General features: G+C 42.3%; 1 protein-coding gene across 1 annotated transcript in view; it reads right to left on the bottom strand.

Moving 5' to 3' along the window:
- The window catches only part of Hsd17b3 (hydroxysteroid 17-beta dehydrogenase 3), a 34506-nt gene extending 13312 nt beyond the window's left edge, over positions 1–21194 (bottom strand). Inside the window, exons 1-5 of the mRNA XM_052157459.1 lie at positions 21053–21194; positions 19257–19303; positions 6498–6573; positions 4189–4296; positions 2462–2529 (exon numbers count right to left, since the gene is read on the bottom strand). Of these exons, the coding sequence (XP_052013419.1) occupies positions 2462–2529; positions 4189–4296; positions 6498–6573; positions 19257–19303; positions 21053–21194 (441 nt within the window). The remainder of the gene's footprint in view (positions 1–2461; positions 2530–4188; positions 4297–6497; positions 6574–19256; positions 19304–21052) is intronic.
- Positions 21195–22442: the final 1248 nt, after the last annotated feature.

Below are 22442 nucleotides of genomic sequence, written 5' to 3'. Positions count from 1 at the left end.
AGGAGTTCTCTAGTGGAGTTTTTTGGGTCACTTAGGTAGACTATTATGTCATCTGCAAATAATGATAGTTTGACTTCTTCCTTTCCAATTTGTATCCCTTTGACCTCCTTATGTTGTCGAATTGCCCGAGCTAGTACCTCAAGTACAATATTGAAAAGATAAGGAGAGAGGGGGCAGCCCTGTCTAGTCCCTGATTTTAGTGGGATTGCTTCAAGTTTCTCTCCATTTAGTTTGATGCTGGCTACCGGTTTGCTGTATATTGCTTTTACTATGTTTAGGTATGGGCCTTGAATTCCAGTTCTTTCCAAACTTTAAGCATGAAAGGATGCTGAATTTTGTCAACAAATTCATCTGGAATAACAAAAAACCCAGGATAGCTAAAACTATTCTCAGCAACAAAAGAAATTCTGGGGGAATCAGTATCCCTGACCTCAAGCAATACTACAGAGCAATAGTGTTAAAAACTGCATGGTATTGGTACAGTGACAGGCAGGCAGATCAATGGAACAGGATCGAAGATCCAGAAATGAACCCACACATCTATGGCCACTTGATCCTCGACAAAGGGGCTGAAAACATCCAATGGAAAAAAGATAGCCTTTTCAACAAATGGTGCTGGTTCAACTGGAGGTCAGCATGCAGAAGAATGCGAATTGATCCATCTTTATCGCCTTGTACTAAGCTCAAATCCAAATGGATCAAGGACCTCCACATAAAGCCAGACACTCTGAACCTAATAGAAAAGAAACTGGGGAAGACCCTTGAGGACATTGGTACAGGGAGAAAATTTCTGAACAGAACACCAATAGCGTATGCACTAAGATCAAGAATTGACAAATGGGACCTCATAAAATTACAAAGTTTCTGTACGGCAAAGGACACCATCAAAAGGACAAATCGGCAACCAACAAATTGGGAAAAGATCTTCACCAATCCTACATCAGATTGAGGGCTAATATCCAATATATATAAAGAACTTAAGAAGTTAGACTCCAGAAAACCAAACAACCCTATTAAAAAATGGGGTACAGAGTTAAACAGGGAATTCTCACCTGAAGAACTTCGGATGGCGGAGAAGCATCTTAAAAAATGCTCAACTTCATTAGTCATTAGGGAAATGCAAATCAAAACAACCCTGAGATTTCACCTTACACCAGTCAGAATGGCTAAGATTAAAAATTCAGGAGACAGCAGGTGTTGGAGAGGATGTGGAGAAAGAGGAACACTCCTCCACTGCTGGTGGGGTTGCAAATTGGTACAGCCACTCTGGAAATCAGTTTGGTGGTTCCTCCGAAAACTGGGCACCTCACTTCCAGAAGATCCTGCTATACCACTCCTGGGCATATACCCAGAGGATTCCCCACCATGTAATAAGGATACATGCTCTACTATGTTCATAGCAGCCCTATTTATAATTGCCAGATGCTGGAAAGAACCCAGGTATCCCTCAACAGAAGAGTGGATGCAAAAAATGTGGTATATCTACACAATGGAGTACTATTCAGCCATTAGAAACAATGAATTCATGAAATTCTTAGGCAAATGGATGGAGCTAGAAAACATCATCCTAAGTGAGGTAACCCAGACTCAAAAGGTGACTCATGGTATGCACTCACTAATAAGTGGATATTAACCTAGAAAACTGGAATACCCAAAACATAATCCACACATCAAATGAGGTACAAAAAGAAAGGAGGAGTGGCCCCTTGTTCTAGAAAGACTCAGTGAAGAAGTATAGGGCAAAACCAGAATGGGGAAGTGGGAAGGGGTGGGTGGGAGGACAGCGGGAGAGAAGGGGGCTTATGGGACTTTCGGGGAGTGGGGGGCTAGAAAAGGGGAAATCATTTGAAATGTAAATAAAAAATATATCGAATAAAAAAAAATTCACAACTGAACTGAACAAGTACTGACTTGCATTGTCTTTATTCTGTAAACACTATAGCTTAACAACTGTTCTCACACATTTAAATCATATTAGAGATAAGTCACCTAGAGAAAAATATGTATAGCCTGGCAGTGAACAAGATGCCATTTTATCATGAACTTGAAGGCTCATGGGCTTCAGTATCTAAGGAGAGTTAATCCCCCAGATACTGAGAGGCATGTAAACTTCCCTCTCACTGAAAATTGGCTACATCTTATCACCTAGGAAGATAGAAATGGCCAAGTGCTGGCAGCTCCCATGTCGCTAAAGCCATAAATTTGTTAGGTGGAGCACAGATTCCTAAAAGAAAGGTATCATGGTTAGGATGTTTTTTGATGGGCAGAGAAGAGCAGAGATGAAAAGGTACATGCTTGACTGTGTGTCAAGTTCTGAGGTGAAAAGAAAGATATCCTGACAGTCACCATGCAGCAGAGTCTGGCCTGACCCGATTCCCATCCCCCTTCCCCCAGCCCTGGCAATCAAGCCAGGGTTCATATCTGGCTGAGAGACAAGCAGATAGAAAGGACAGAGGCTCACCTGGCTCTCATCGGGCATGCTCAGGAAATGGCTTGGGAACAAGCTGGGGAGCATTCCAACATTGTTGACTGGCAGAAAGAGTCAAAGCAAAGGGTATGAGAGCAGATAGGAAATCTTCCTACAGAAACATGTACAAATTGATATCTGTACATGAGTACTCATTGCAATATGACGTAATAACAAGGAAAGTGACTGCAAGCTAGGGAGAAGACCTGTTCAATACAATACTATTGTACAAAATGGGAACCTAAGTTTAATCCCCAGTACCTACATTAATACAGAAACGAAGGTAGGGTTGGGCTGTGGTGGCACAGTCTGTAATCCCAGCACTCTGGGAGGCAGAGGCAGGCAGATTTCTGAGTTTGAGGCCAGCCTGGTCTACAGAGTGAGTTCCAGGACAGCCAGGGCTATACAGAGAAACCCTGTCTGGAAAAAACCAAATCTAAAAAACTAAAAAGAAAGAAAGAAAGAAAGAAAGAAAGAAAGAAAGAAAGAAAGAAAGAAAGAAAGAAAGAAAGAAAGAAAGAAAGAAAGAAAGAAAGAAAGAAAGAAAGAAAGAAAGGAAGGAAGGAAGGAAGGAAGGAAGGAAGGAAGGAAGGAAGAAAAAGAAGAAAAGAAAAGAAGGGAGGGAGAAAGGGAGGGCAGAGACAAGCAAGCTGGGGTCTGGAGAGCTGGCTCACTGATTAAGAGTGCCTGCTGCCCTTGCAGAGGACCAGGGTTCAGTTCCCAGCACCCACACTGGGTGGCTCACAAACACATGGCAGTGCACATCTACAATCCTAGTACTGCTGAGCTTACTGGGCAGTGAGCCTAACAGAAACAATGAGCTCTGGTTTCAGTGAAAGACCAGGGCTCAAAATATAATGTGGAGAGTAACAGAAGACAGCTGACATTGGCCACTGACCTCCACATGTACACACACACACACACACACACACACACACACACATTGGCAATTTAGAATTTAAAGACATTAGGAAACAACATTTGTGATATAAGGATTTTTAACTATGCACTTGAGGATAACCCTAAACTTCCAATCCTCCTTCCTCCACCTCCTGAGTGCTTGGATTACAGTGTGCACCAGCACGCTTGGTTTGTAAGACATTGGGGATGGAATTGCCTTCCACCAGACAAGTTACACTCCAGCAGTTTTGAAAATCCCCATTCGTACCTGTAAGGAGATGCACCAAAACACTGTCACAAGTTTGGGGAAACTTTAAAAATGTGTCCTGCGTGTGTTTATCCATACTTTCCAGATTTTCTAAAACTGATGTGTTTTTGTATTTTTACTTGTGAAAATGTAATTATGGCTTAAATTTATAAGGACTTTAAAATTCAAATCTTACTTTCTTCTATTAATGCTGACAGTGTAACCTGCAATCAACTGCAAGATGTCTTGTCTATAAATACAGAAAAACATCTTGATTTCTGAGTAAAAAGTAGGTCGTTTTTTTTTCCTGTCTGTGTGTATGAGTAAATGTATGTTTAGTGTTCAGAATTTGAAACATTCGGTTCTTGCTTTCTGCCATATGGATCCCAGGGATCGAACTCCAGTCATGAGACTTGGTGACAAGTATCTTTATCACCAGCCCACTCCCAAAAGGGCCCTCAATGTTCACTTTAATACTACAATATAGTTGCAGGTTTTGGTAACAATATAAAATGTCACTGGTGATTATCATACTTACATGCAACATCAATATTTGAACTTTTAATTTACTTACCTAAAACTCCTATTTCTAAGCCTTCAAGTTGTTCTTTAATATGGTCATAGATATCTTCTCTGGTAAAATCTGCTTGTATAATCTTCACACGGCTTCCAGTGATCCTCTCTGCGTGAGAGATCACAGACATTTCTAGCAAGCAGGAGCACAATCATCCCTCTTTACCCTGAAGTTCCCAGCATTAAAAATAGATTTTGTGAGACTAGAGAGATGGTTCATCAGCTAAGAATAGTTTCTACTCTTAAGGAAGACCTGTGGTCAGTTCCCAATACCCATATCATGTTGCTCACAACACTTGCAACGCCAGCTGCAGGGATGACAGCGTCTTCTGGAATCTTCAGGAACCTGAACACATGTGCACATTCCCACAGAGATACACGCATACACACGCATACACACGCATACACACACACACATACACACATACACACACACACACACACACAATTGAAAATAACAAAATCGGGGGCTGGAACAATGGCTCAGTGGTTAAGAGCACTAGATGCTCTTCCAGAGGTCCTGAGTTCAATTCCCAGCAACCACATGGTAGCTCACAACCATCTGTAATAGGATCTGATGTCCTCCCTCTTCTGGTGTATCTGAAAATAGCTACAGTGTATTCATATCATAAATAGATAAATGAAATCTTTAAAAAAAAAAAAAAAAGAAAAGAACAAAATCATTTTAGAAAGAGTTGGGATTGTGCTTCCCAAAGTAGTATCAAAATCATTGGGAATCTTGTTAGACCCATAGATTTCTGTCTCTACCCTAGACCTGCTGGTTTAGACACACTGTAATGACCCAGACTGATCTCTACAAGCCATCAGGTGATTGACACATACTCAAGTGTGAGCCCCTGGAAGAAGGCTATAAACACTAGTCTGATGCACTCAGATCCCTTCAGCACAGACACAAGGATCCTTTATAGGTATCCTCTACAACCCACCTGTGTGACAGCTTGCCCCTCTATAACCCTGAGGGAGCAGACATTCTTTCTCCCATTTTCCAGAGCAGAAAACTGAGGATCAGAGCAGCTGACTAACTTGTCCAAGGGACCTATTCTTCACTCCTAACGAGTTTCATGCCTTATCAGCTGTTTGTGCTGATTTGCCCTGTGAAGGCATTGTAGGCAGCAGTACCAGCTACAGGTAGAGCATTCCAGACTCCCTGAGAAGTGCCTTAGCTTTGTGTCTAGACTCAGTTCCTCTGGATCAAGCAATTATGGCACACAGCATGACAGCTGGGGATCCTTTAATGTAAAAGACATGTCTTGCTTTCCTATAACCTGATAAAAAGCACATTTAAAATTATGAGGCAAATGCTCAAGAATGTCTGGTCCTAATCGGAGGGATTTCTACTATTCAGCTACAGAACAAAAGCCAAATTCATCAGTTCAAGGGCATCAGGCCTCCACAGTTTGGCTGCATAACCCCCACCCCCACAACCATTTTCTATTCTGAACCTCCCCCAAAGAAACAAGGCTGGCCGAGTACAGCCTGATATGGCTTTAAAAGTCTTCATAATTAAAGATTCACACCTTTGTATTGATAAACTGGCTAGTTATTAACTTAATAATTATTAAAAGTTGAATACCTAAAAATAAGGATTATGGTCATTTTGCTAAAATAATCTAAACAATTTAAACTAATAAAATATTATCTGTAAAATTTGTCTTTTAGGTTTGTATTATATATAACCTTTGTGACTGTATATGGCAGTCCTAAGTCATGTCTTTTTCTTTTTTTTTAACTATTTACTTTTAATTTCATGAGCATCGGTGTACTACCTGCATGTATGTCTGTATAAGGGTGTTGGATTCCCTGGAATTGAAGTTACATACAGTTGTAAACTGCCATATCGGGGTGCTGGGAATTGAACCCAGATCCTCTAGAAGAGCGACTAGTGCTCTTAACCTCTAAGCCTTCTCTCCAGCCCCATCATTTTCTTTTTTTAACCTGATGACCATCAGTTAGCATCCTCTCACCCTTCTACAAAGAAGTGACCTGGTTCCTGGCTTTTAAGGAAGGGGTAGAAGCTAAGGGCTCTGGGTGAGCAGGGCTAATTCTAAGGGTGAAGGCCCAGAGAAAATGGCCCTCCTGTGCCTAAGCCTCTTCCAGCTTCACTCAGGCCACACAACTCAGGGTAAGTGACAGCTATGCCATACACTTTGGCCTTGCCTTTGTACCCTGAGCCCAACAGGGCACAGAGGAGAGATGACAGACAACCCAGGCTCCAGGAGACAGATGTGGCGTGAACAGGAAGGTCAGTGCCATGCTTGGCCAACTCTGTACACACACCTCCTCACTCACCAATCTCTTCTGCAATGGCCTGTAGCTTTTCCAGTGTCCGGCTGATAAGTACAACATTGAGCCCATGTCTGGCCAGCTGCAGGCAGGAATGGAAAGACCAGAAAGACGGTAAGTGGAGGGGAGGCCTTAGCATGACATACCTGTTTGTAGTGTGAGTCATCTGCTTCCCCTAAGCTACTATGTGATGGAAGTTCTGAGCTATGAGTGAAACAGCGGCTGTGGGTGAAGCTGAAACCAACAGTTTAACAGTCATGCTGTGTACACATTATGTGACCAGAGCCACTGTAAGAAGTCTTCTTATATGGGCCGGCTACCTGAGAGCTCCCATCTGGGAGTCACTGTAGCCAACTATAGAGCCTGGGGGTTGTACCTCAGTAGTTGTAAACCTTACTTTTTTTAGACAGATACTAACTGGATTGAGACTTATCAGCTAGGTTCAACTTTCTGGCCATCAATCCTCAAGTGTCTCTCCACCCCCACCTCTCTAGTGCTGGGACCACAAGCATGCATAGCATTGTCCAGCATTTTCATGTGTGTTCTGTAATCAAACTCAGGCCCTATGCTTGCAAGGACTGAGCTATCCCTCCACCACTGTTGGGACCATCAGGGTAGAAGGGCTTACCTACAATACCTGGCTACTGGGCACTGTGAGCTCTGGTTATCTTCTGACAAATCATCTCAAAGAGCTACACACCCAGAGATTCAAGATGCATGTCAGAGACTATCAGACTCCTGTTTGTGGATGTTCTAACAATACGCATGCATTTTTAAATCTTCCTTGGGTTCCATGGTCCCTGCACCTGTTTGCAATTCCACAGAGTTGAATTTTATTCCCTGGTAATAAAGTGATTCCTTAGTCATTCAACATGAGTTACTGTTCTCCTTCCTTCTTTTTCCAACATTTATCTGCATACATACATATATACACACACACACACACACACAGAGAGAGAGAGAGAGAGAGAGAGAAAGAGAGAGAGAGAGAGAGATTACATTTTAATTTTATTTTAATTAAAGAAATAAACACATCAGTTGAAAGGATGGCAGGTAGTTGTGGCACTGCTTTGGTAGAAGCAGAAAAAGGAACAGAGAAATGAAAGCTTCACAACCTGAGTAATAGCCCTAGAGACAATATCATCGAATGTCTTCACCACAGGAGTCCCAGAAAGCAACCATGGAACAGTTGAGGGCTGTAGAAACATCTGACTACACTGCCTTTGGGGCCTGACTGAGCCCAGCTATCTTGTCTCTCTAGGTTTCTTCTCTGAATTTCTTTTCAATTTCTTACTGAAATGGGGGTGGAGTCTTCCTATTGAGTCCTATGAACTAAATAATAAACACAATTCTTGCTAACATTCTTTAAAAATTGATTAAGAGGCTATTGCAGGGATTAGCAGTTAAGATCACTTGCTGTTCTCGCAGAGGACACAGGTCCAGTTCCCAGAACCCACATCAGGTAACTCACACAACTACATCAGTTCCTAGGGATCTAGCATCCTCTTCTAACCTCTGTGAGCAACAGATATGCATATGATACACTCAAATACATACTTGCAAAACACTAATATACGGAAATTAAAATTATTTTTTGTAATTTTTTATTTTATTTTATTTTTTTTGGTTTTTCAAGACAGGGTTTCTCTGTATACCCCTTGCTGTCCTGGAACTCACTCTGTAGACCAGGCTGGGCTTGAAATCAGAAATCTGCCTGTCTCTGCCTCCCAAGTGCTAGGATTAAAGGCATGTGCCACCACTGCCTGGCTTTAAAATTATAAATGAGAGGGAATTATAAATATAATTTAAATTTAGAAATATAAATTTCTAAACTGATATGAGAGAAATAACTTGAGGAACTTTATAACCACTTAAAAACAAAAACAGATGTAGGGTTGGTGAAGATCTTTTCCCAATTTGTTGGTTGCTGATTTGTCCTTTTGATCATGTCCCTTGCCTTAGAGAAACTTTGTAATTTTATGAGGTCCCATTTGTCAATTCTTTTTTTTTTGTTTGTTTGTTTTTTGTTTTTTTTTTTCTTCAAGACAGGGTTTTTCTGTTTAGTCCTGGCTGTCCTGGAACTCACTCTCTAGACCAGGCTGGCCTCGAACTCAGAAATCCACCTGCCTCTGCCTCCCAAGTGCTAGGATTACAGGCGTGTGCCACCACCGCCCGGCTCCATTTGTCAATTCTTGATCTTAGAGTATAAGCTATTGGTGTTCTGTTCAGGAACTTTCCCTCTGTACCGATGTCCTCAAGGGTCTTCCCCAGTTTCTTTTCTATTAGTTTCAATGTGTCTGGTTTTATGTGGAGGTCCTTGATCCACTTGGAGTTGAGCTTAGTACAAGGAGATAAGAATAGATCAATTCACATTCTTCTGCATGCTGACGACCTCCAATTGAACCAGCACCATTTGTTGAAAAGGCTATCTTTTTTCCACTGGATGTTTTCCGCTCCTTTGTCAAAGATCAAGTGGACATAGGTGTGTGGGTTCATTTCTTGATCTTCAATCCTATTCCATTGATCCACCTGCTTGTCACTGTACCAATACCATGCAGTTTTTAACACTATTGCTCTGTAGTATTGCTTGAGGTCCAAGATACTGATTCCCCCAGAAGTTCTTTTACTGTTGAGAATAGTTTTAGCTATTTAGATCCCAGAAAACCAAATAACTCTATTAAAAATGGGGTACAGAGCTAAACAAAGAATTTTCACCTGAAGAGCTTTGGATGGCTGAGAAGCACCTTCAGAAATGTTCAACATCATTAGTCATTAGGGAAATGCAAATCAAAACAGCCCTGAGATTTTACCTCACACCAGTCAGAATGGCTAAGATTAAAAACTCAGGAGATAGCAGGTGTTGGTGAGGATGTGGAGAAAGAGAAACACTCCTCCACTGCTGGTGGGGTTGCAAGCTGGTACAACCACTCTGGAAACCAGTCTGGTGGTTCCTCAGAAAACTGGGCATGACACTTCTGGAGGACGCTGCTATACCACTCCTGGGCATATACCCAGAGGATTCCCCAGCATGTAATAAGGATACATGCTCCACTATGTTCATAGCAGCCCTATTTATAATATCCAGAAGCTGGAAAGAACCCAGATGTCTCTCAACGGAGGAATGGATACAAAAAAAATGTGGTATATATACACAATGGAATACTATTCAGCCATTAGAAACAATGAATTCATGAAATTCTTAGACAAATGGATGGAACTGGAGAATATCATCCTAAGTGAGGTAACCCAGTCTCAAAAGATCACTCATGGTATGCACTCACTGATAAATGGATATTAGCCTAGAAACTTGGAATACCCAAGACATAATCCACATATCAAATGATGTCCAAGAAGAAGGAAGGAGTGGCCCCTGGTTCTGGAAAGGCTCAGTGCAGCAGTGTAGGGGAATACCAGAACAGGGAAGTGGGAAGGGGTGGATGGGGGAACAGGGGGAGGGAAGAGGGCTTATGGGACTTGCGGGGAGTGGGGAGCTAGGAAAGGGGAAATCATTTGAAATGTAAATAAAGATTATATCGAATAAAAAAAAAGAAACCAAAAAGCAAGTGTTGCCAGGCATGATGGCACATGCCTTTTATCTCAGCATTCAGGAGGTAGATGGATCTCTGTAAATTTGAGGCCAGACCAATCAACATAGTCCCATATGTGGAGAGGCCCTGTCTCAAAAACAAAACAAAACAAAACAAAAAAATAAAAACAAAAAAACAACAAAAAAGAGAAATTAGGTGGTGCATGCCTTTAATCCTAGGAAGGCAGAGAGGCAGGCAGAGATTTCTGTGAGTTTGAGGGCAGCCTGGTCTATAGAGTGAGTTCCAGGAGAGCCAGGGATCTGTTATACAGAGAAACGCTGTTCAAAAAACAAACAAACAAGAGAGGGAGAGAACAAACAAACAAAGAAAATAGTATAATAAGGCAATAAGAATATAAACAAGTATTTTAAATTGTCCCACCAAGAGAATTCCAATCACCAATTATCCTCTGGGTAAATTCTATCAAACATTCAAAAAAAATCAATCATTCCAAAATTACATAATAAAGAATAAAAGAAGGTCAAGTTTTCTCTTTTTGTGGGGAGCCTATAACCTTGACACTTTGGACTCTCTAGAGAACAAACACCATCACTTAGTAATAACGCTTGCCATCAGAAAACAGCCTGTGACTTGGCAGTTCTGTTCTTACAGATGCTGTCCATTTACATGCCTGTCCTCTTGGAGACGGGGACATAAATAAGGAAAACATGAGTGTTTGCTGACAGAGAAAGGCATAAGCAAACTGGGACATACCGGAATGCTATAGTAGAGCAATAATAGTAAGCTCTTACAACACTGAAAAATCAGTGGACCGCTTTCAGCAAGGATGAATATTTTAAAACAAGGACAGATGGAAAAGCTAAACTGGAGACTGGGGTAACTGGCATTATACAGACTATATATTAAGGAGAACATCCCTACTGGGAGAAGACAGACCTATACAGAAGGAAAGAGATAGTGATCTCAAAGGTCAGGACAAGATAATTCTTTTCCTTGTGTTGCTGACTTTAATGCAAGGATGGACTCTGGGCCATTTTCTGCAGCCACCAGGAACATTGCCTTCAGAACGATGACTGTTCTTGTCTGCTAGACTGTGGGTGGGTGGGGAGTCTTCCTAGATGCTGGGGAGTAGCCCCCAAACCACAGATAATGAAAATAATGACCTTGAATGGTATTTCTTGCTTCTGGATTTCTCTGGCCATCAACAACCAAGAATTCACATCAATGTGACAATGAGCTGACTTTATACTACATTTCGGGCTATAGTTTGATGAATAAGAGGCCTCAGCTTCTCTTGGGTGACATCATATCAGTCTCATAAAGAACAATCAATACTAGCCTTGCTATCAGACTTACTGCTAAGGTCGTACTTTTAACTGGTACTGTAACACAGATATATAGATGCTAAGGTAGTATTCTTAACTTGTACTGTAACACAGATACACACACACACCACATCATAAAAACAACTAAAGTCAACTTCAATGGTCATCCTTGAAGGCTGCACCTGGCATGAGGCTTCAAACCCTGAGACCCTTTAGGAAAAGCAGAGCTGTCCACATGTCTGTGCTAAGATCACAGCTCCCCAGGGAGATGTGTCGAATATCTCACACTAATTATACTCTGTAGCATATTTTGAGTTGGTTACTAAGAGAAACTGCAGATCTTTGAAAACAAGCATTTCTTTTTTTTTTCTTTTTTTTTATTCGATATATTTTTTGTTTACATTTCAAATGATTTCCCCTTTTCTAGCCCCCCACTCCCCCGAAAGTCCCATAAGCCCCCTTCTCTCCCCCTGTCCTCCCACTCACCCCTTCCCACTTCCCCGTTCTGGTTTTGCCCTATACTGCTTCACTGAGTCTTTCCAAACAAGCATTTCTAAAAGCCATCCTTTTGTAAAAATAGAAAAAGTAATTAAGTCATTATTTAAAAACAAAACAAACCAAAGTGCTGAGGAGATGGCTCAGTGGTTAAGAATGCATACTACTCTTTCAGAGAACCAGAGTTTGGTTCCCAACACCTACATCGGATGGCTCCAACCACCTGTAACTCCAGCTCCAATTCAGGGACATTCATGTGTACATTAATGTACACAAACACAACACACACATAAATATCCATAAAGGGAACATAAGGTGTAGACAGAGCAGCTTCTCCCCCTCACACTTAGACAAACAGGTTGCAGTGTGACACTTGCCCAGCAGGAACCACAGTGGCTTCTTCCTGGGAGACCCTCATCTGTATCACTGATTTCCTTCACCCCCTCTCTCCTGCTTTCCCCCTCTCTCCTATGCCTTACATAAAGTTCAGCCATTTTGCCCCCTTCTGAGTCTCATACATGCAAAGCTTAGGATGGTTTGAAATCTATGTTCTTTTGCATGCTATTTGACTGTTGTCAGTCTATCTCGTTTACTGAAATATCCAGCCTTTTGAAGGAAAAGAATCTTATTCTTTTCTTTTCTTTTCTTTTTTTTAAAGAGAGACTTATTTGTTTTTATTTCATGTATATGAGGCTTTTCTATTGTTTTCTTTATATCTTTTCCAATCTTAAACATACAAAGAACTATCAACCTGCTTCTGAGACATGCAAACTAGAATAGGATTTCACCAAACTGTTTTAAAAAATATGATATATTGACAAAAATAAAATATCAACTAGGAGGAAAAAACAAACCCAGGCAATTCTGGGCTGACAGAGTCCCCCACCCCCACCTCTTCTGAGAGTTGGAATCTGTCACAAAGGTGACTTAAGAATGAAGGACTTTTGTCTCCCGGTTTACTTCATTGGATTCCCAAAGGGGAAGTTGTCCATTAAATGAAAAACAATTTGCATTTTTAGTACAAAGGGTGTTCTTTGCCTGTGGGCTCTAGCCTCTCCTTGGTGGCGCCTTTTCCTGGAGAGAGTTTCCATGCGGCATGTGAAGTGGTCTGGGCCAAAAGCAGCTCAGACAGCACTGTGCTGTCTGGGCAGCATTGTCCCCTTTGTCTGCTCAAGCAGGACTCAATCTTATTCTGAGAAAGTCGGGGCTGACAGGCCCCATATGCGAGTCTTCAGCCCCTTTTCAGAGAGTTAAGCCCCTAGAAGCAAGGCCTTTCCCAGAATGCACTGCCCACTGGTCCGGAATCTCTGCAAGCACATGCTGGCTTGAATGGGGGCCTGGGTCAAGGAAGGTGCTTGTGGCTGCTAATCTATACCCAGTAGTGGGAGCAAGACAGGGCTTCCTCTGTGTGGCAGAGAATAGAAGACAGGGCTGGAATTCAGGTGCAGATAGAGGAGACAAGGGCCTCAGAGGTGGAAGCCCACCCTGTGCCTCCCAGCCCAGCTCTTCCAAAGTGTCCCCCTCCACCCCCCACCTGCTTTGTTTGATACTTGAAATTCCTTTAACCGGAGGCAAAGCCTCTCCCACCACTTTGAAGATGAATGTGGATTAAACTAAAATGTGCACAGAATAGGCTTCCCGAAAGCCAGAGATGCACCCCTATTCCTGCCGTTAAGCATTACTTTGAAATTTCCAGTTATTTAATTAAGTTGGAGCAGCGGATAAATCAGAATGAGAACCAAATCCCAAGGCAGCTCACTTTCTCTAATCAAGGAATCAGAAAAAGGGAAACCTGGCAAGAGAGGCTGTTGTCAGGAGAACCAGAGCCTCAAACAGAAGTCCTCTAAGGCTGGAGAAATCAGGCATTTACAAAGAGGTGTGGATTGTGGATGAAGAATTAGCGAGTAAGCATTGGATATGAAAGGAAGAGAATTAAGCTGGGCAGAGGTGGCGCACACCTGTAATCCCAGCACTCTGGAGGCAGAGGCAGGCGGTTTTCTGAGTTTAAGGCCAGCCTGGTCTACAGAGTGAGTTCCAGGACAGCCAGGGCTACACAGAGAAACCCTGCCTAGATAAACCAAAAAAAAAAAAAAAAAAAAAAAAAAAAAAAATCCCTCCCCAACTATTCATATTCTGTTCTTGTCTCTCATCTACTCTTTCTCTCCCCCCTCCCACCTTCCATCTTCTTAATTGGTTTGTTTTCTCTAGAGAATCTTAACAAAGTCTCCAGTACATACAAACACACACACACACACACACACATGCACACAAAAACAGAGACAGAGATTAAGACAGAGAGACATAGAATGTATGTGAATATATGAAATTTTCTGAAAATATCTGAAAAGGAAACACAATTTTAAATTTTATTTCTTTTACGTGTATGGGTATTTGGCCTGTCTTAGTTTCTGTGCATCATGTGCACACACTGCCCCATCCAGCCCCCAGCCCCTGACTCCTGACCCTTGCTCAAGGGGGTCAGAAGGTCCTGATCCCCTTGAACTAGAGTGATAGATGTTCACAAGCCACAATGTGAGTGCTGGGAACCAAACTCAGGTCCTTGGCAAGAGCAGCAAGCACTCATAATGAGTGAACCATCTTTCCAGCCCCAGGAAACACAATTTAAGCATTCAATACAAATAGAAGGTAAACTTGGAAATCTCTACACAGCATTCTGCCCTCCTTGTCCTGTTTAGCCTGTGCAGAAGCCCAGGTGAGAATGCTACCATTTCCCATTGGTTGACACAGATTTAGCCAATGATGGTCAGAGGTCAGAATATCTGGTCAGTTCTCAGCTGTAGAGACTAGATCATCCCATACTGAACCCCTTTCTCTGAAGAAGCAGTTAGCCAGAGAGAAAAATGGACTCTCTAGAAGGAATAAAAGCCTGCATGAGCTCAGAAAAAAAAATTAACTTTTAATAAGACACGAGGAAAGATGAAAAGTTTGTACAGAAGAAAGCAGGAATTAGTCAAGGACAGAACAGAACATCAGGACATGAGTCTCACAGAGCTCCCTGGTGCTGACAGTGACTCAGAAGCCCAGGGATGACATCATCTGCCAGATGACATCAGCAGATCCGGTCAGGGTGAGCTCTGACTTCCCCATCCAGCCCCCAGCCCCTGACTCCTGACCCTTGCTTTATAAGATGGTAAAAGAATGATCTGCTCAGGCAGCACTGACTTGGGATCTCTATCTAAGTCAGTCAGGTTCGCATAGATTTGAGGGAAGAATGGGGAAACTGAATGCGGAATCCAGGTAGCTCAGCGACACACAGCATTCAGAGGGGAAGGCCACAGTTGGTGGGTGATTCGGGCCTTTCCAGAACCCTGATCTGAAATAGGAAATCAATGTGCAAAATGGGACACAGTGCATCCGTTTTCTGTGATTGTGACAGAGTACCTGAGATAAACAACTTAAAAGGCTTCAAGGTTTACTTTGGCCCAAGGTTACAGGAGTGCCGAGCTGTGGTCAAGGACCCCCTTGTTAAAGACCTGTGGTGAGCAAACTTAACAGGGGAAAGCTACTCACTTCAGAGCAGCTGGGAATTACAACCACATCTCAAAAGTCCCATTCCCTTCTAGGTCTACCCAATGTTCCACAACCTCCCAGTAGCTCCACAGGCCATAAATGTGCCTTTAGGGGGGAGTTAAGCTCCAAGTCATAGCAATGAGAGAGACATCATTCTGAGTAAACATTTTTTATTATAGTTAGTGTATGTGCATGGGTGTGGTGTGGTGTGGTATGTTTTGGTGTCAGGAGTGGGGATAGGGAAGAGTGTGTGTATACGTATGTGCATGTGTGGTGTAGTGCGGGATGTACATATATGTCTGTGTGGGTGTATGTTTGATGTGCTGTGGGTGTCTGTGGTATGTGGAGTAGTGTGGGTATGTATGTGTATCTCTGTAGGTGTATGTTTGGTGTGTTATGAATGTTTGTGTATGTGGTCTATGTGTGATAGGATGTATGTATGTACATGTGTGTGTTGTGGGATGTGGAGTGTGGGTGTGATGGTGTGTGTATGTTAGTGTGAGATTGTATGGATATATATATATATATATTTCACTCATCATATATATATGTGTGTATATATATATAATATCCATTCATCATATATATCTGTGTGTGTATATATACATACACATACATATACACATACACATATATATATATATATATATGTAATGTGGGATGATGGTATGGAGTGTATGTGGTGGAATGTGAGTATGAGATGTTGGGGTAGAAGGGTGGAGGATGGGATATATGTTTGTGTGTGTGTGCATGTGAGAGAGACAGACAGACAGAGACAGAGACACAGAGTCGGAGAACACATGTATGGAAGTCAGAGAACAACCTTCTGAATTTGGTTCTTTCCTTCCATCTTGGGATTAAACTCAGGTTGCCAGGCTGAGCATCACATGTTTTTTACCCGCTGAGCCACCTTACCAACCCTTTCTTTTTCAGTTTTTAGTAACAGAAGACACACTGCTTTGGAAAGCTGTTGCTGAGCCCTCTTTCTATTCTCTACAGTCAAATGTGACCACTCATCATCAAGGACCAGCCAGTACTGGTTGAGAGGACATCCTTATACGAATTAGGATAAGTACGAAGAACTCAGATGACCAAAGGCTACACATTTTTCATTTGGGATAGACACCAGGCACAAATGCTCTGTACCAGCACCCAGAGTCTTTGAAATGGTATAATAAGATGTGTCACACCCAAAGTGTGTATAGAGTGGCTCCAGGACCCCTGGAGCTGTCATATCACAGGGTAGTTTATTGTGACTCTAGTCTTTGGGATGGAGAGGTAGGATTGCTGTTCTGTGCTTCATTGGCACTGAATATTTGCATGCCCTCAAAATGTACATATTGAAATCTTAATGTTACTTTGAAAACAGCCAAAGGTGAAGTCTTTACATGCTGTAAATTAGCTCACAAGGGTAGAACCCATGTTGTACGGTTAGTGCCCTTAGAATATTCCCAGAGCTTGGTTCCTGGAGGCCCACTAAGATGTTTGCCCTCTGTAGCCCAGGATGAGACATGAGTACCCACCATGGGGCCTCTGAGCCTGGGGGACTAAGAGCTGTCTGGACTGCCCAGCTTACAGTGGGTGACATTTGTATGAGAACTTGGACAAGCTAGGGTGACAGAGCTTACTTCGAGTCTCTACAACTCACTAAGACCACAGGAGCTTGTGTGTCCACAGTTCTACCCCTCCATGTTCACTGAGACATGTTTCCAGATTTATAAAGAATGAAGAAAAATTAGGGAATTTACCTAAAATTTCCAGTGAGAAAAAAAATGGCTGAGTCACAGGCCTTCGTTTGAGAGAATATTGCATAGCCTCTTAAAGATAATATTTTGGGGGCCTAGACAGAAGGCTCAATGAGTAGTGTCACTTGTCACCAAGTTTGATGACCTGAGTTCAATCTGCAGAACCCACTTGATGAAGGAGAAAATGGACTCTGCAGTTGTCCTCTGATCTCTACATGCACACTGTGGCACGCACACATAGAAAGACAGAGAGACAGACAGACACACACACACATACACAGAGATACAAATAAATAAATGTGGAAAAACACATAAATAAAGTTAAAGACAATATTTTTGATATAAGGAAATGCTAACAATTAAACATAACTTTAAAAAGCAATGAAATGTATGACATGAGATTTGAAAGAAATTTGGAGGAAATTGACAAGTTCTGAATATCTGTCTATCTTCCTTGTTTAGGAGACTGGCTCCTCTCAGTGAAATTTTACAGTATTCTTAATCAAGACTTACACACTGTTTACTGTGCACATGTATGGTGTATGTGTGAGAGTGTTAAATGCACATGGGCTCACAAGTGTGTGCAGGCTAGCCTAGCATGTATGTGGCTGCATATGCATGTGGACACCTGAAGTTTCTTTGTTAATCATTCTCCAATTTATTCACTGTGGCAACAACCCTTGCTGAACCCAGACCTCATTGATTATCTAGTCTGGTTAATCAGTTTGCCTGGGGGAATCCCTTTCTCTGCCTCCCCAGTGTTTTTGAAACAAAAGCAATACTTGATACATCTAATCTACTTAAATAATTTTTGAATTAGCATGTTTACTATTAGTATAGAATAAATAAAAGGGATTTATTTTCTTACTTATTTTGAGACAAGGTCTCACCATGTAGCCCTGGCTTTTTTTGGAACTCACTATGTAGACCAAACTGGCCTTGAACTCACAGAGATCCTCCTGCCTCTGCTTCCCAAGTGCTGGGATTAAGGTGTGCACTACCATGCCAGGCTGGGTTTACATTTTTAAATAAGGTACATTTTAGTATCTAAACACTATGGTGCAATTTCAACCAGAAAACACCAAATGCCCCATGAATTCCTAAAGCCTAAATGGAGGCATTGGTACCTTTATGTGTCATTATTTGTTGGCTGGCTAGATTGAAACAGCATCCAGAGGCTAGAAAGATGGCTCAGTGGTTGTAAGCACTTGCTGCCTTTCCAGAAGACCAGAGTTTGGTCCTAACACTACATTGGTGGTTCACAACCACCTGTAACACCTCAAAGAGATCTGATGCCTTCTTCTGGGTACATAAGTGGTATACACACATAAACATGCATAAACACATATAAAATAAATGTTTTTAAGTGTCTAAGGGATGAGATTGTGATTTTTTCAGTCTACTCTCATACTAAAGGTATTTTACTTTTTTTTTTTTTGGTTGGATATTTTCTTTATTTACATTTCAAATGGTTTCCCCTTTCCAGGTCTCCCCTTCTGGATACTTCCTACACTATCCTACCTCCCTCTGCCTCTATAAGGCTGCTCCCTCACTCACCCACTCCTGTCTTCCCACCCTGGCATTCTCCTATGCTGCAGCATTGAACACCCTCAGGCCCAAGGGCCTCTCCTCTCACTGATGTCCAACAGGGCCATCCTCTGCCACATATGTGGCCAGCACCATGGGTCCCTCCATGTGCATTCTTTGGTTGGTGGTCCAGTCCCCAGGAGCTCCAGAGGGTCTGGCCTGTTGATACTGTTGCTCCCTCCAGGGACCTGCAACCCCCCTCAGCTCCTTCAGTCCCTTCTCCTCCATTGGGGACCCCCAAGTCAGTCCAATGGTTGGCTGCGAACTCCTGCCTCTGTATTTGTCAGGCTCTGGTATTTTACTTCTTAAATGAATGTACATAGGAAACCTTTGTACACAGGAAAGGGTTGAGTGGGGTGGATGCTTATGATAAGGATCATTGTCTGGAGGGTAGCTTTAAAGCTAGGCTGGTAGAACTCACCTGTAGTCCCAGCTACTTAGAAAGCTAAGGAAGGAGATCCATTTGAGGTCAGCCTGTAAGATATGGCAAGGCCCAGTCACCAAAATCCACACCACAGAAAGCAGCCACCTCACCTCAAATGAATAAGCTTTCCCGATGCCATCGCCTGCTCCGGTGATCACTGAAAGAAACAGTGACAGCCTTGAAGCAAGAGGACACATCCTCAAGTCTCTCTCTCATAGACTCTTATACATCTCTATCTAGAATGCTCAATACTACAAAGCCACATTGCTTCATTCCAAGGTTTCCAGTCTCTGGTAACCTGAACAGAACACTGGAAGTGAAGGGGTTTTCTGTTTTGGCTTGTGTGTGTGTGTGTGTGTGTGTGTGTGTGTGTGTGTGTGTGTGTAGTTTTGGAGGGATCTGTGAGCCTAGAAAACATGCTATGAAATGCAGGCAAGTACTAAGCCAATAAGTATTTTATCCAGGCTTCTTAAGGTTGGGGCAGTGCAACCTTAGCACCTCAAGAGCAAGCATAACCCTGCTATTGCTTCATTCCTGCCCAGCGCTTACCCTAAGAACACCTCAGAGTTCCTCCTGAGAAGTGAAGTCTGGCCCCTCCCTCCTCCACCCTATAGGTCAGCGGCCCTCAATGCCTGTGGAAGATAGGGAACCTGACAAAGAGGACACAGGAATCTGGTGGGGGTGAGAGGTGGGGGGTGGGAGGGGAGGGGGATGCAGGGACCTGGGGACCTTGGATAGTTAACCCCCCAATACCACTATCTACTACCCAACAATCTCACAGGCCCTTAAGCCCTTCGTTTCCAAAATTGGAGACAGATGTCCACAATTACGTTTCACAATTCACCACAAATATACCTACCTGCAGCTGACCTTGGCACCAAGCATTAAAGGACACACTTTTCTTTTTTTAGGACACAGTTTTCAAAATATTCATAAAAACCCATTATTTTTCATTAGAAAAGTTAACAAAAGATTCAAGTTTATTGAGCACGAATACCAGTGTACTTTCTCTGTGTATTTTCCAGCCTTGTTCCTGGAATTTCTTGTTCTCTATTTGAAATCTGTTCCCTCCCTGGTTTGTCTGTGCCTGAAGACATCATTCATTTGCTGATGATAATGTTCTTCATTCTTAACTCTCAAACAAGCTAAGATGATACTTTTCATTTTGAAGCCACAGAATCTCTGACTGCATCTTAACTGTTCTTTGGGGAATGTTCTTAGAAAGGCTACATGGGCAGTGGCTGTGCAGAATTCTAGTTACACAGACACATGGGCATGTGAATGTGCCCGGTAGGGTATTCAGATCCAGAGCACACAAGTTCAGTGGCTTAGTACGTTTAATAAAGGCAGCAAACACGTGTGTATACATACCATATACTCATGTATACATATGTACACGTGTGCATACACAGTGGAAGTATAAGAAATGTTAGAAATCCATGGGTCCATCCTAAACAATTCTCATATGATTATTTTTTAAAAACCCATGAGAAAGTTTATGAAGTTGCCAAGTTTAGTGAATAGAGGCACAGAATGCATTTTTAAAAAATAAATTAACATTTGGATTTCAATTTTTTTTTTGAAACTCCCTTTAATAAAATGTAAACACACCAGCCAAGGGTTTGGAAATCTGTAAATTTGTAGATGAGAACTCAATATTTCTACCTGGTTTATTATTGGTATTATCAGAAAGACTCCAAAAAGAAGTAAATCTAGCAAAGTAGCAGACGCATGAATGAAACCTGAGGGGCAGTCCCCACTCCCCATCTCCTGATCCATACCTTGATTTTTCAGACAGTTCTAATTCCACACACGCTGTCTAGCCACACCATTACATGTTGTGTGAAGTCACAGAGGCATTCTGAGACATAAGAATAAGAAAATAAAACTCAAAGAGTCCTCTTACCTGCCCATTGTCCCATTGATTGCAGGAAAGACCTTGGTACAGCCTTGCAGACGCTCAGAAAAAGGTAATGGGAGAGCCTCATGCACTTCACCAGGCAAACCAGGCACACGAATAGCCCCACAGAAATGAAGAGCCTCTCCATGGCCTCCTCTGTAGCTGTCTTGCTGGAGATGCTGCTGGGATCTGGCCTTTGCCCCCTGTGTGACTCCCAGGGCAAGTAGCCTGGGAGCCCGCCAGATCTTTCAGGAGGCTCTGGGTGTGTTCCATGTATCCGGGAGCATTTAGATTAGAGTAACTTCTTTATGTAACCTTGTGGTTCACAGGCATTTGAATCAAGTATTCTTAATAATATCTTTACAGCATGGTTAGGCTTTTGTGACTGTGGAGGTGCTGGGTAAAGGAAACAGTAGACTTGAAGGAAAATGAAGCCCAGAGAGAGGAAATATGGCACTCTGGGATACTCAGGTCTGGAGTCTCCGAAGAGACTTGGTCTTATGATTTGGTCTCCAAAGGAAGCCTCCGCATTAAAAACCTGATCCCTAGAGTGGTGGGGATGCGGGAGGCAATAGATCCTGTGGGAAGTTCTGCAGTCCCATGGGAAGGCACTGTTGGCCACTTGGAAAGAGTCTTTCCTTATGAATATTTTGTCAAAAGCCACACCATAAAGTGTCACCAGCATGACTGACCAAACGAGGACAGCACCAGTAGGCATGGCCAAAGTAGATCTGGGATAGTCCACTAGGCCTCAACCCTATACACGAACTACAAGCAACTAACAAGTACTCTTTCCCAGGGAAGAGCACACCAATTGATTATCTAATACCAAATGATCATCCCTGAAAACATACAAACAAAAAACATTATACAGACTAAGCAGGTTATATTTAGGTGTGTGCGCGCGCGCGCGCACAGAGACACACACAAAATAGCAATGCAATAACAATTCATGAAAAAAGAAACCATGAGTTTGAAAGAGAAGGAGGAGGGACACATGAGGGGGTATGGGCAGATTTCCTCCATGGTTGCTGAGCCAGATTTTTGAGATTAAAGTCATCATTGCAAATATCTGAGTTAATCATTTTAGTAAATTGATTATCAGCTATTAAATATTAAGCTGCATGTGATATTACTGGACAAGAAGTAGAGAAGACATTGGAGAAACCAACACAGTAGCCACCATCTCTATATATGGTCATATTTAAATTTAATATAACTTAATTTAAAATTTAGCTCCTGAACTGTACCAGCTAGCTATTTCTGGTACTATTCCTGATTTACATATATGTCCATGCAGGAAGCTCTACTAGAAACTAAAAGTTTCCAAGCCACTTAGGCTTCAAGGAACTTACTGTTGCCAAACAATGACCCAAGAACTCATTACCACCAAAGT

This window comes from Apodemus sylvaticus, chromosome 14 (assembly GCF_947179515.1).
Source record: "Apodemus sylvaticus chromosome 14, mApoSyl1.1, whole genome shotgun sequence".
Classification (NCBI taxonomy): domain Eukaryota; kingdom Metazoa; phylum Chordata; class Mammalia; order Rodentia; family Muridae; genus Apodemus; species Apodemus sylvaticus.
The sequence above is the reverse complement of the archived record's forward strand: the minus strand, read 5'-3'. Positions and strand labels throughout refer to the sequence as shown.